Here is a 13,644-nt window from a genome sequence, read left to right as displayed (position 1 = left end):
ACAAGGATCTTTATTGCTTTAAACAAAAATATATATCAATTATAACTGTCATGATTTAGATTAATTACCTCTATTACATTTTTTATACAATAACAATGACTTTATTAATTAATCAATTTGCACTAACACATGCAACCTTTCAATATACATTGATTTCATTTTATTAAAATAATCGAATTAAATATAAATAAGGCTAAAACAACTATTGGAATAAAGTGTTTTAGATGAAGAGTTCATTGACATTAGCAATGCATTACTAAAAAATCTAGATCCCTTCTAGTTTACCCATCCTTTTATACTTACCAGACTATGGATAAGTCTTTGTAATCTAGATAAGCTAATAAAAGGCATTAAAATGTTTAGCCAAGGTCAATGTTATTTTAAAAAGAAATGCTTTTAAAACTTACAAGTGAGGGTTTGAAGAAAGTTTTTTTAATAAAGTATAGGCTATGTTTGGAGCCTTTTCAATAACCATGTCCCTCTAATGACTAAAATTGCATAAAACAGTCATATGAAAGATTCTAAAAAGAAGGATGATAAATAAATACGATATATATATATATATATTCAATAACCATGTCCTTCTAATGACTAAAATTGCATAAAACCGTCATGAAAGATTCTAAAAAGAGGGATGATAAATAACTACGATATATATATATATATATATATATATATATATATATATATATATATATATATATATATATATATATATATGATAATAAATAAATAAAAACCTTTGTCATCATTATACATGTCAAATCAAAGTGATGTCAAATATCATAAAATTACATTCTTCATTAATTATTGATTATTAAACCAACTTACCTATGCATCCCATACATCCATAATTTCTTACAATCCTAAATCATGTATATAAAATTTTGTTGCTACAATCATTCTTTATGGTGAATTTAGCAAATACATATCTAGATTTAATGCTTACAACATTGTGTAAAAAAAACTTTAGGGCCATAATGTGCTTTATTATTTCTAAATATATAAAACTTACAAGTTAGTTTTTTGTTATTTTATAATTATAAAATTAATACATAAGAAGCTTGTCAACTTTATTGATAAAAAGTTTGATCTAACCAATTAATTAAATGACCAATAAGTTATTCTATAAATAAAGAAGCAATTATAGATGCAAATCAATCCTTCAATTTGTAAATAGTTTTCATTGGGAAGGAATTTCTAACAAGAAAATTTCAATAGCTAATATTTTTCATATACAAATAAATATTACAACAATTGTAATTGAATATTTTACATGTTCATATTATAAACAAGGAGGACTTAAACAATTAAAAGGTTCACATCAAATTGCAATTCAAAAGTTTTTATTAAATAATGTTATAATATTTATTTTTGAAGGAATCTAATTTTTACTATTTTTTAAGATCTTGTTGAAAAATCACGCTCTTCCGAAGATGCGGTCTAAGCTTTGTAGAATTCAATTAGCTCTTTTTTTTACAAAAACCTTAAATAGATAAAAGATGCAACAAATTAAAAAAAGATCAATTATTTTTATTATAATTTTCTTATACTAGCAATTTCTATTTTTAAAAAGGAAAAATACATTATCACACACAATCTTTTAATATGCATTTATTTTATAATCAATTTTTTTTAAAATTTTTTTTTAAAAACATTGGCACTTCTAGTAAAGTGCCTTAAATGAAGAATTAATTCAAATAAACAATGTAGTCCTAAAAGGTCTACATCCCTTCTTATTTTCCCATCCTTCTATGCCAACAAGTAACCATGGATAAATCTTTGTGGCGAGGTACACTAATAAGAGGCAATGGAATGCTTAGACAAGGTTGATCTTGGTTTGAAAAGAAATGATTTTAAAACTTGTTGGTGATGGTTTGAAGACAAAGTCTAAGTTATAGCTGAAGGCCTTTTTAACAACTAGGCAATGATGAAAATTGCATAAAACAATAAGTTGATGAGGGATTATTAGCAATATTAAAGATAGATCTAAATTGATAAAAATTAGAGGAAGGTCACAAAAGGAACTTATGCTTTTGAAGTAATTTATGAATGTGAAAGCAAAAATAGATTTTTTGTTTCAAGTGTAATTGGCATTGTTTATAATAATTAAGTCATTACAACAAACGTAGAAAACATGCATTTGTAGCCTTAACAAAGTGATGAACATGCAACTAAATTTAAGTTTTTAAAAAGAAATAAGAATACATTCAACTATTAATAATAAATTGTTAAAAGGCAAGAGCCTACAACACAATAGTAAATTGTGAGCCTCTAATCCAAAAGGTTCTTGAGTTCGATTCTTCATAAGTTTAATAAATAATAACTAATCATGTCACATAATAATAATGAATCATGACCTTGACCTCTAATAATAATAAATAACAAATAAAAGAACTATTTAGATATTTTAAATGATTAAATAAAACCTCCATCCTAACAATAAATATCAAATGCTAATGAGTCACATTTGACTACTTTTAAAAACTTACTACATCATCTTGCATTTATGAATGCTGACAATCCCAACTGATTTATATAAATTATTTAGTTCATTGCTTCTTTCTTTAAGGAATTCCTTAATCATATTATATAAATCAATCAATCCATAAATTGATGTATTTATCTCAATCAATCAATCCATAAATTGATGTATATTTATTCCCCCACATAAAACCCAAACCAAAAATCAAACTCCAATGTGACTTGTCTTAGTTTCGCGAGTGCGAAAGAACTAATTAATTTCTTCTCTCATCAGTCTAGGAAGCATTTCACTTCTCCGTCCTTCACTCCACAATTTTGGGACGGTTTAATACCAACTATAGACGATCTTCCCAAATAGACTTCCATGTAAACTCATTTTCAATTAAAAAAGAAAACGAGATCTTTTCAAATTATTTTATTTTATATTTGAAGGCAAAGAATCAATCCCATATTTGACTCTTCACGTGATTGACCAATAATAGTCTCCGGGGACAAATTTATCGGCCATATTTTTAAATTAAACAAACGAATATATCATTAACAAGAACAACAATAAAGACAATTATCTATCCATGGCTATTAATTAATAGTTATTGGAAACAACACGGTGCTTGCTAGAGTTGACGAAACCTCAATGGTGAAACCAAGGATCCATTAAAAGAAATTGTATTGATACTTATTTGACTTAATTGTTCATTATTCTTAAAATCTTTTGCATTGTTTCCAAGATTGGAAATTTGGAATTCATTTCAAAGTTAATTTGGGGAATTCCACAATTCACTCTAGGGTTCATAATGTGAAGAGAAATTTTCATTTGTTTTTCCAAACCTATAAATATGAGTAGAATGATGGGTTTAGGCAAATATGTGGTACAATGGGGGCCCTTTCCATCTAGAAGAATGATTTCCTAAGTCTAAATCTAATTTGTTGTCCAGTGGAAAATGGACATTTCCTCATATATATAAATGTGTATGCTTTAAATCATCACCACCACTACTCACTTTATTCTTCTCACATGCCTATCATTCTCCATGCCCCACTTTGGTTGACATGTGAGGAACAACTATAAAAGCTTCTTGCGTAAGTTGCCTTTCCTTCACTTTCTCAAATTGCATAGCTGGTTGTATCCCAAGGCTCTCCTCTCCCTTCGCTTCTAGAATTTGACTCTGCTTTTAGAGGAGACAAGAATAATGATGAGATGGATGGCGATGAATTGAAGCTGAATTTTCCCTCTCAAATATGACCTGATTTGAAACTCAATCTCCTTGCTGAACATTCAGTTATTTATAATTTGTTTGACTTTCTTGCAGATAGGCATTGAAATCATCCAATGCTTTGGATTTCAACGTGCGGGGGTGGTATGTGGTTTGAATTTTCAATAGTACACGTCAAGCCACTTTCATGAGTTTTAAAAATTATTATTTTAATTTATTGTAACCTGGTTTCATATTCACAATATTTATATGTGACTATTTAAATATTATGTTGATTTTTTATGTATTAGTTTCTAACTAAATTATGAACATTGAAAAACTAAATATGTTAGTCTTCTTATATTATAAAATAATTGGTGAATCTTTTCAAATCAAAATGAATGGTAAAATAAATATTTATTATACAAAAGAAAGCCAATAAAAATATATATAGAGAAAAGAAGTTTTATGTTGAAAATTATTTAGAATAGGTCAAATTTTATAATGATAATTAACTGGTTTTCTCTTTAAGAAAAAAAAACAATTATTTGATGCAAATGTATTCGGCCTTAAGATTAAGTCATTAGCTAAACACATTGAGCGTGTTAATGTTGATATATTATTGCATTTTACTCATTCCATCAATGTGGACAAAACTAAATGTAAAATGGACCATTGCAATATTGTACATAAATATACAAGTATCATGTATAGCCCAATCCATTTATATTTGTTATAAGACCAATTATTTTACTTATTTTTGCAAAACTCTACAAATCAACTTATGATTGAACTCATGCCTTTAACACATACCAAGGTCTAACATTCTTTACATATATTTTTATGGGAATTGAGCACTAATCTTTTGTCAACATAAGAAATCATTATTTGATTGAAGTGTATTTTGTTAGATATGTATGTTTTTAACAATAATTAATCTTCCAAGTTTATTAAATTTTTTTCATTTACTAGTATATTCACATAAAAACAAAGTTGGGGCACTCTTTTAGAACCATTCAACTTCATCTATAGACCAAGGGCCCAATGGCTACTCACATAAAATTTAAAAAGAAAATAAAACAATAAAACAATAATAAGATGTGAAGACCACATAAAAGAAATACTAAAAAAATTGTTCTAAGATTATAAATATAGAAAATTTTCAGAATTAGATTACTTGATAGAAATACAACAATAATAAAATATGAAAACAATACAAATAATATTTATAAACTAAAGAAAAGAAATAGAAAACATCTAACATTGTATTGAAGATATTTTTGTAATTAAATTACATAGCATATAATAATGCAATTGATACTATTAAGAATACATAATGTCTTGCCACCTTTAATATCCTTTAACTTCAATGTGTACAACAACTTTGACTTTAGTCTCATACCATTTAAATAAGAATTCAGCATTACTTAATGAACTTTGAATTATAACTAATAATTAAAATTAAACTACAAACCTTTCATATGAAATGTACTATATATTTTTTCTCTTTAACGTAGTTTGTTCACCCTTCATTCCTCCTCACTCTCAAAATGAGCTTTTCACAAGGTGCCTTTTTCAAATTCACCACAACACATCGAAATTTTTTCAAAAAAATTGTTGTTTTCTATCATAAAATATACAGATCATGAAGAACAAATGCTAAAAATTTCAAAAAAAATCATTACATTTTTCGTATTTTTTTAAAATTTAGTCAATAGTACAATTTATAGAAAAGATACCAGCATCCCTCCTTTTCACACTGTCTATTCTCCTTAAATAACTTCTTCTCACTCATACATCATTCTTTGATTTTGATTTTGGTCATGTACCTTTACACTAGAAAAAAAAGAAAATCTTAATTCAAACTTTGACATGGGAATTGAAAACGCGTCATTTTCGCATAAATGAGGCGATAATGTTTCTCGTTCAAGACAACGCAGTACAGTTTAAATTCAACATTCACATGTAAATTGGAAATACAAGCCATTTTCTCTAGAAGAGGGCCTTCCAGTGTATTCCCCACAACGGGCATATATAGGAAAACATGAAGCTCAAGAAACTTGCATAAAACATGAAAAACCATATAATTTATTTAAATAAACTATCTAAAAATCTGGCCAGATAATTGAAAATCGGAGAAAAATCTTTGTAGATAAAAACACGGTATTTTCTGTTTTAGCTCGTGAATCCCCACACCGCACAGAGGTAACAGAATTTTTTCTAAAAACTGAACAAAGGTCAACTCGACGCCGGTAATAGTGGGGCGGCACAACCGACACCAGGCGGTCGGCAACCAGACGTAACAGGCACTCCAATGGCGAAATCCCACGCGCTTCACTTGTGACGGCCGGTCACCTTAAATAGCAGTCAAAAATCTCAGGCGAATCGCAGGATGGTCTGCCGGTTGAATTGACCAGGGTCAATGTTGTGCTCCTGCTGGGATTTCATCGATCGAATCAGCAATTTAATGGAGTGCCCATTACATTCCAAATGCAAATTGTCATGATTTCAATTGTCATTTCATTACAGAATTCCGGTTTAGGCTTATATAACACAGCTTGATTAGTCTCAATTGAGTGCATTAGTGAATTCTTTGAGAATTTTGTATCGTAGGCCGTATCGGTCTAATTCGAATTAGAGTAGTTTGGATCTGATGGGATTGTATTGATAGGGCGGTTAAACGGGAGAATTGGATAGACAGAAAAGTCTGCAAAAAGGGGGAGTTGCCTTTGCTGTTGTAAGAAAAACACTAGAACTTCTATAAGCATGAGAGATCGAGCGATTTTAAAGCGTTTTGCTCATACATGAAGACTCATCACAGTGTACAGTATTGCCCACGAGATAATTGAGGTTGGAGCACCAGTATTATAATGTGAGTGTTTGTTCAACGGCAAGGGTTGTTGGGTATTGGTAGGAAGGATAATTTACATGCTTTTAAATTGGGTATTGACTGGATTCTGCTTTTGGAGTTTAAAATTGAATCGGGGAGATTTAGTAGGTTGAATTTTAGATTGAAACAATTGTTCTTTTACTTGGAAAGCTTAGCTGTTTGGAGGCTTTCATAATTGAGCAGAATGATCTCTGTCTCTTATGATTATCTGATCTAAGATTCTTGCCTAGCGTGTATAACTAGCACTGGGCTGTTGTAGGTTGCTGGATTATGAGGTATAAGATTTTGGATGGTTATTTGGTGAATTCGATAGCGGGTTTTGAATTGCAGAGTTGGTTTGATTTGGGCAACGACTCCACTTCCTTTCTTTTCTTTTTCCCTGGACAGAAGTGATGCTTTCTTTTTTCCCCTGGACTGAAGTGATGAATTGGAGGTGTCGAAAAGGTGAAACGTTTGGACAAGTATTTAGTTGATTTTGATCATAAGGCGTGAACTGGATGGATGGTTTTAAATGGGTAACGTTTGGATATTTTTGAGTTTTTGGGCTGAGAAGATTAATAATAGAGGGCATTGAGTAGGCAAAAAACAATTCATCATGGGGCATGTAATTGCAGAATCGCATAGGACTGCAGTCCAAGCAGTGGAGGCTCTTGGACGAGGGTTTGATTTCAACAGTGATTTTAGGCTTAAATTTTGCAAGGGCAAAGCAGGGAATCGTTTGATTTACATAGATGAGAATCGGAAGCAAGATATTGTGATACCTGGAGGCCCTTTAATACCAGGTGTTTCGTCCGATATCAAGTGTGCCAAGGGAGAAAGAACCAGATTCAAGTCTGATGTTTTGGAATTTAATCAGGTAGGCATATCCTGTTGGAACCCCAACTAATTCCATCATAATAATTTCCATTTTTGAAAACTAAATTTTGGAAAACTCAATTGACATCAATATATTTGTGTTTGATTGTCGAAAGTCTGGTTCAAAAAATGCATTATCAAGTCTTTCGTATTTGATTTTCAAAGACTTTGTGAGAAAATGAATAAAGAGAAGTCCAATTGGGGGTGCCTGTGCAAATGGGTACCCAGCTGGGGTTTTACTACTTGCAGGGTTAGTCATGCCTCTTGCAATTAGTCGTAATCCTTGCGTCATTAATAAATGATTGCTCACCTTCCAGCAATATTGTTTATCAGTGTCCTCTATTTTTGACAATATTTAGGAAAGTTGGATCTTCCAATCGTCAAAGTTTTCTTACAAAATGTACATTGAGCTGGAAATGCTTTCCCAAGATATTTTGTATTAATATTAAACCGTACTAATTCCCTTATAACTAATCTGTAATAGTCATAATTCTTGTTTTTAAAACAGAATTTTCTACCTTAAATCTTCTCTGCCGTGTTATCCGATATGGAACTCCGTTTGTCCTAGAATATGCCACCGGCCAAACATTCGATGAAGTATTTTAATTTTTGATCAAATAAATTTCATATACGAGAATGACCTCTACATCGGTGTCCACTATAATTTTGTATTTTGATCTGTCTTGAGCTCTCCATTGAGATGGGTTTACAGTCAGTACTCTGTTGGGGATTTTGATTTCCCGACTTCTATTGGGGTTTTGCTTTCTGCAGACTTTCTGTTGTGTACTATGATCTATATTTTGAGAAAAGGACTCATCTGCTGAAATTTGAAGTATATAATTAACATCATTTTGTGAACATTTTTTGTTGACCAGTAATTCTCAGTGGTATTTGGTGTCTATAAACTCTCAGTGCAGTTTGATGTTTAGAAAGTATTTCTGTGAAATTTAAATTTATTAGAAAGAACTTTTGGATTTGATTGTGTAAAGATTTTTAGCATCAACATTTCGAATCATACTCTGTGATCCATCATCAAATTTAATTTTTTTAAACTACCAATGCCTTAGAACCCATGTTGGCTTGAGAATGTTTCCCTACTGTTTAATGTTCCTGGTTTTGGTAATATAGCTTAGTTGTCCTAAAAGCAAAAGCGCATAGTGATTCGCACCAAGTCTCATTAGCTTGAGCTTGTACTGCTAAAAGTGCATAGTCCAAATTCTTTTTTGGGTACAGGAGGTTTTGTCTTAATTCTCTAAATCGCTCAAAAGATCAGTATTTTTGCTTATAAAAAATGACTTAAATTATTTGTCATGTCTTGACTACAGATGTCTGAGCTATTCAATCAGAGATCCTCTTTAGAAGGGAAGATACCATCGGGTAGATTCAATTCAATGTATGCATTCAGTGGATCCTGGCTGCATGATGCTACAGAGACTAAACATCTAGCTTTCGACGGCTACTATATAACTCTGTACAATCTGCACCTTACAAGAACACCCATTATTCTCAGAGAGGAAGTCAAGAGTGCCGTTCCTTCTAGTTGGGAGCCTGAAGCCATTGCCAGGTTTGTTGTATCTTTATATATTGTTTAAATTGTTAAACTAGACGAACCTTTAAGGAATAGCTTAAGTTGGATTTTTGTTATAGGCAGATTCAGATATGCAGATTTTTTTGTAAAAGGAATTTTTCGCCATTGAATTGCTTCTGCTTGCAAACATTGCAGTCACATAAAAATAGTCTTGACAATGTTTCAGGTGTGAAGACAATTATAATTGCAGTGGTTGATATAAGAGAAATGGATACTCACAATACTCCTTCAGCTGAAGTGATCCACTATTAATTTCTATCAAGAAAATGACTGGTGTTTTGCCCTTGTAGGTTTATCGAAAAATTTGGAACACACATTATTGTCGGGGTGGAAATTGGAGGACAGGATGTGGTGTTTGTGAGGCAGAGTCCTTCCTCCACTATAACACCTGCTGAACTAAAGAGACACTTGGAAAAACTTGGAGATCAATTGTTTTCAGATGATTACGGTCTCATGCCATTCCATCCTTTAAAAAGAGAAAACAAAGAGAAGGTAAGTTCTTTAGCATCTTTTGATATAAACTATTTGTTTTCTGATTTTTTTTTTCTAGTTGATTCTTTCTTAGCATTTTAAATTATTTCATGATTCAGATTCCAGAAGTTTTCAGGAGCATTTTACAACCTACAAATCCTATGCATCTGGGTAGCTTTTCTTCTGCATCCAGCAAGGATGTAAGTACCGGGTCCTCTTATCTATTGCAATATTGTTTCTTCCAAATGCATCTTGCACATGCCATCAATTTTAATGATGAATGCAATCTGCATCAGATTTATATTGGGAAATAGATAGAAACTGTGCTAATTCTGCAACTCCATGACACATCCAAACTTGGAATATTTGTTTATTATGCAATTATTCAATTTAAAGATCGTGAGAGAAGGCACTTGCCAAATGTAGACAAAATTTTATTCCCTCCGAGTTTCCTCACTTATGATGATGCCAACTTGTGTTTCAGGGGTTAACTATCATTTGCTCAAAAAGAGGTGGATGTACATCCTTACGCAATCACTGTGACTGGCTCCATACTATACAGGACCATCCGGATGCAATACTTTTCTCGCTAGTTCCAATTACATCGCTTTTGCAAGGGGTTACTGGCAGTGGCTTTTTGAGTCATGCAATCAACCTATATCTTCGCTGTGAGTAACATTGGTCAAAATTCTCAAACCTACTCACTATTTCAATTTGTAAGGTCAATAGGCATTTATGTCAAAATGGTAAAAATAAACTCAACAGCTTGCCGTTATCTTTGCAAGAGTAACTTCCATTCAAATTAAAAGGAGCTTACGCTTTAGATACAGATGCGAGATTCAATAGATAGCTTAGTCCAACAGGGTCCTACCTTTTAGATCAGGTGTCATTTAGTCGATAAACACCATTATTTAACATGATAGAATAATACATCTGTTATATCTGTTGGTCTCTTTTAGCTCATGTAATCACTCTTGAATCAGCCACTCGTGTTGACCAAGGAGGTAAAAATTTAAAATGTTCTAATTGTGGCATTTGAGAGGTGATGTCAGTTTCAAATGAATAAGTGATTAAAAGAGTTTAAAACATTATGTCATGATTTACCAGGATTCAGCTCCACAACGTTGAGTTGATATTCATCAACCCATGTTTAATGAGTAGTGGTTCACAGCAACCCATCTTTCACGAACATGAATGGTCCATGCAGCACTTAGTACATCTAGGTGAAGCTCATAGCAGTGGAACACATTAATGCCCTGAAGGTCACCCATTTAGTACTAACATGGCCCAGGCACACTTGACTACTAAGTTTCCCCAACAATCAAAGCCCACTTAGCTTGCTATGGCCACTTGCAAACCCTGCAACAAGTATTACACCTCATAAACCCTTCATTACAGAGCTTCGCAAAGAAACACGCTCAACAGTACAAACAGTCGGGCCTAAGAATTTCCATGTATTCTTAAGCAAAGCTTTAATTGGGTGTTTCTATGCACAGTTTTATTTCAGTACATGCAGAGAATTTGTTTCTTGTGTCGCCTCTCGGCTATATTAAAGGGTTCAAAGTTTCCAACATCTCCAATATTGCACTTGCGTCATATTATTATTCTGTGTGCTTCAGTCCTGTTGGCTTATATGGAATGCAAATCCTGAAATTATCAAACATTGATTAAAGCTGAACATAAAGAGGAACTTGATTTTCTCTTCTCAGTGATATCTTTATTTATTTTTGCAGACAAGCCTTCAATTGATGATTTACAATATTTCTTGGAATTCCAAGTTCCTCGGCAATGGGCTCCAGTTTACGGTGACCTGCCACTTGGACCCGCAAGGAAAAGAGCTTCATATCCTTCAATGCGATTTTGCTTTATGGGCCCAAAACTTTATGTTAACACATCTCAGGTGATTATTTTTTACTCAATTTATTTGAAAAAGATTTTTCATTATATGTTTGTTCATCTTACTGACAGTAGAATTCATGCTTAGCAATTTTTCTTAGATTAAATTCACATTGCACATCCAAATTTGAATTTCAAAAAGTCTATAACAATTGTAAATGAATTTTAAATAGTCAATTCATATTCTATATGCAAATTTGAATACCAAGCAGTGAATCACGTTGTATATGCAAATTTATATTTGAAAAAATAAACAACAGGTGTATATGCAAATTTGAATTTCAAACTATCAATCACAACTGTATTTCTAACAAGGTGCAGTGTGGCTTTAAGAGCACTGACTTGAATGTATAACATAGTCTAAACATTTGGAGGACTTATATCAATATGTACAGGTTTCTGTTGGTAGAAGACCTCTAATTGGTTTACGGTTCTATCTTGAGGGTAAAAAGTGTAACCGGTTGGCCATACATCTCCAGCATCTTTCTAGCCTTCCTCGGATTCTCCAACCATATTGGGATGAGAACGTCTTCCTTGAGCCATCAAGGTGGCAAGGGTCAGATGAGAAGGATAGCCACTTTTTTGTTCCTGTTCAGTGGAAGAACTACTCACATATATGCACAGTTCCTGTCAAATACGATCCTGATTGGGTTAGAGGAGAAGGTGGTGTTTTTGTAGTGACTGGGGCACAACTTCAAGTCAGAGGTGGTTGGTCAAGACGTGTTTTACATCTGATGCTTCTTTTCACTCGGTTGCCAAATCACAGCATTCAGAAGTCTGTTTGGGGTCAAGCACCAGCAGTTTCACAGCGCTCAAGATTTTTATCCACACTCAGCTCTACTTTTTCATTATCAGCACCAGCACCAAAGCCAGTCCCAGTTGTGCTAAACTCAGGCATATACCCCAATGGTCCACCAGTACCTGTGCAGTCTCAGAAGCTCCTAAAATATGTAGACACTACTGAAATCAGCAAGGGACCTCAAGATACTCCTGGTCATTGGTTGGTGACTGCAGCTAAACTGGATATTGATAGAGGCAAAATATCATTGCAAGTCAAGTTCTCTCTTCTCAATTACTGTAACTAAAGGTCATTTACTTCTCATGGAAGATGCTAGGAAGGATGCTTCCATTCTGAGCTCACTTCCTACATTCATCCATGCCACAAGTAATGAAAAATAGCTGTAAATAATGCTATTCAAATGAGCTCTCAATTCTTTCATGTATTACTAAACTGACAACTCCAAAATATTTTTTAGGCATATACAAGAGCTTTCATGAGATAATATTTATTTGAAATGTAGTGAAGCATTTGCTCAAAGAACATTTCATCGGGATATTCTGAATCTGATACTCATGTGCAAGTTCCTCCCAAACACAGCAAGTATATTGGAAAGATTCTTCCAGATCTAGTTTGAACAAACCCTAAGGGCGTCGAAGTTGGAATGAAGAATAAGATTAAGGCTGACATTGTATACAGCTAGTGGGTGGCATTTAGTAAAATGGAGGTGGATACAAGTATGTGGATCTGGATATGGTTAGCGGTGTCATTTTGCAACAGAGTATTTGATGAAGGCACATCTATATTATGTTTACACTTCAAAATATGCTCACTGGGAGATGTGAGTACGGGTTAAGGATGGAGTCCACAGTCCCTGAACCTACATTTCCTGGTGTTCAACTCATTCCTCAATGCATAAGAATCTATAGGTCTGGTAAATATTTCTCCTATATATGTAGTTTGATAAATGAGAGGAAGGTAGGGTTCAGATATAGATATGTACTATACACAGTGAGTGGCTTCTGAACAATATGTACTTTCAATAGAAACATTAGTTATCCCAGATTCTCAACCATTATATGTGATGTACCTAATATGGGATTTTAGAACATCACCATTCATATGTCGAGTTAGCTGTCATCTTCTATGTGAAATTTCCTTTTACATTCTACCCTTATCAGAAGTGAACAACTATTCTCAGTGATTCTTTCCATTGTAGCCCAAAATTTAGTCCTTCAATGTTATGAAATCTTTTGACCCCAAATTGTTGCAGTCTATTTTTATTTTTGATAAGGGTAAACAAGCATACTGAAAGGGCTTCATAACCTTTAACTGAGTTAACATTGAAGTATGAAACAAAACAATACCGGAAACCTCACAAAAAATAGGCCATTCAAAAACTAAAAAACAACAAAAAGACGCGTGCAATTTAGGCAAAAGCTAGTAAAAAGGCAGGATAAAAATCCCTAGCTCACTGATCAGCAAGGAC

The 13,644-nt window shown here is 32.8% G+C and overlaps 1 protein-coding gene across 1 annotated transcript; it reads left to right on the top strand.

Annotated features, from left to right (window-relative positions):
* The first annotated feature begins 6,066 nt into the window (after nt 1–6,066).
* On the top strand, nt 6,067–13,419 carry LOC149564609 (MACPF domain-containing protein At4g24290-like). Its single transcript, XM_089818159.1, has 7 exons — nt 6,067–7,423; nt 8,748–8,986; nt 9,301–9,502; nt 9,601–9,681; nt 9,966–10,149; nt 11,215–11,381; nt 11,773–13,419. Exons 1-7 carry the CDS (start codon nt 7,163–7,165, stop codon nt 12,460–12,462), a joined length of 1,824 nt encoding a protein of 607 aa, XP_089674285.1. The 5' UTR covers nt 6,067–7,162; the 3' UTR covers nt 12,463–13,419.
* The last annotated feature ends 225 nt before the right edge of the window (nt 13,420–13,644 follow it).

The sequence above is a fragment of the Cupressus sempervirens genome, chromosome 3 (assembly GCF_028749045.1).
Source record: "Cupressus sempervirens isolate cs-2001-9-10 chromosome 3, ASM2874904v1, whole genome shotgun sequence".
NCBI classification, from domain to species: Eukaryota; Viridiplantae; Streptophyta; class Pinopsida; order Cupressales; family Cupressaceae; genus Cupressus; species Cupressus sempervirens.
The sequence above is the reverse complement of the archived record's forward strand: the minus strand, read 5'-3'. Positions and strand labels throughout refer to the sequence as shown.

Excerpts from the sequence above, each read along its gene's own strand:
- LOC149564609 (XM_089818159.1), top strand. The coding sequence starts at position 7,163 with ATGGGGCATGTAATTGCAGAATCGCATAGGACTGCAGTCCAAGCAGTG. Across the intron at positions 9,503-9,600 it reads AAAGAGAAAACAAAGAGAAG|ATTCCAGAAGTTTTCAGGAG; the intron begins GTAAGTTCTTTA and ends TTCATGATTCAG. Across the intron at positions 10,150-11,214 it reads AATCAACCTATATCTTCGCT|ACAAGCCTTCAATTGATGAT; the intron begins GTGAGTAACATT and ends TTATTTTTGCAG.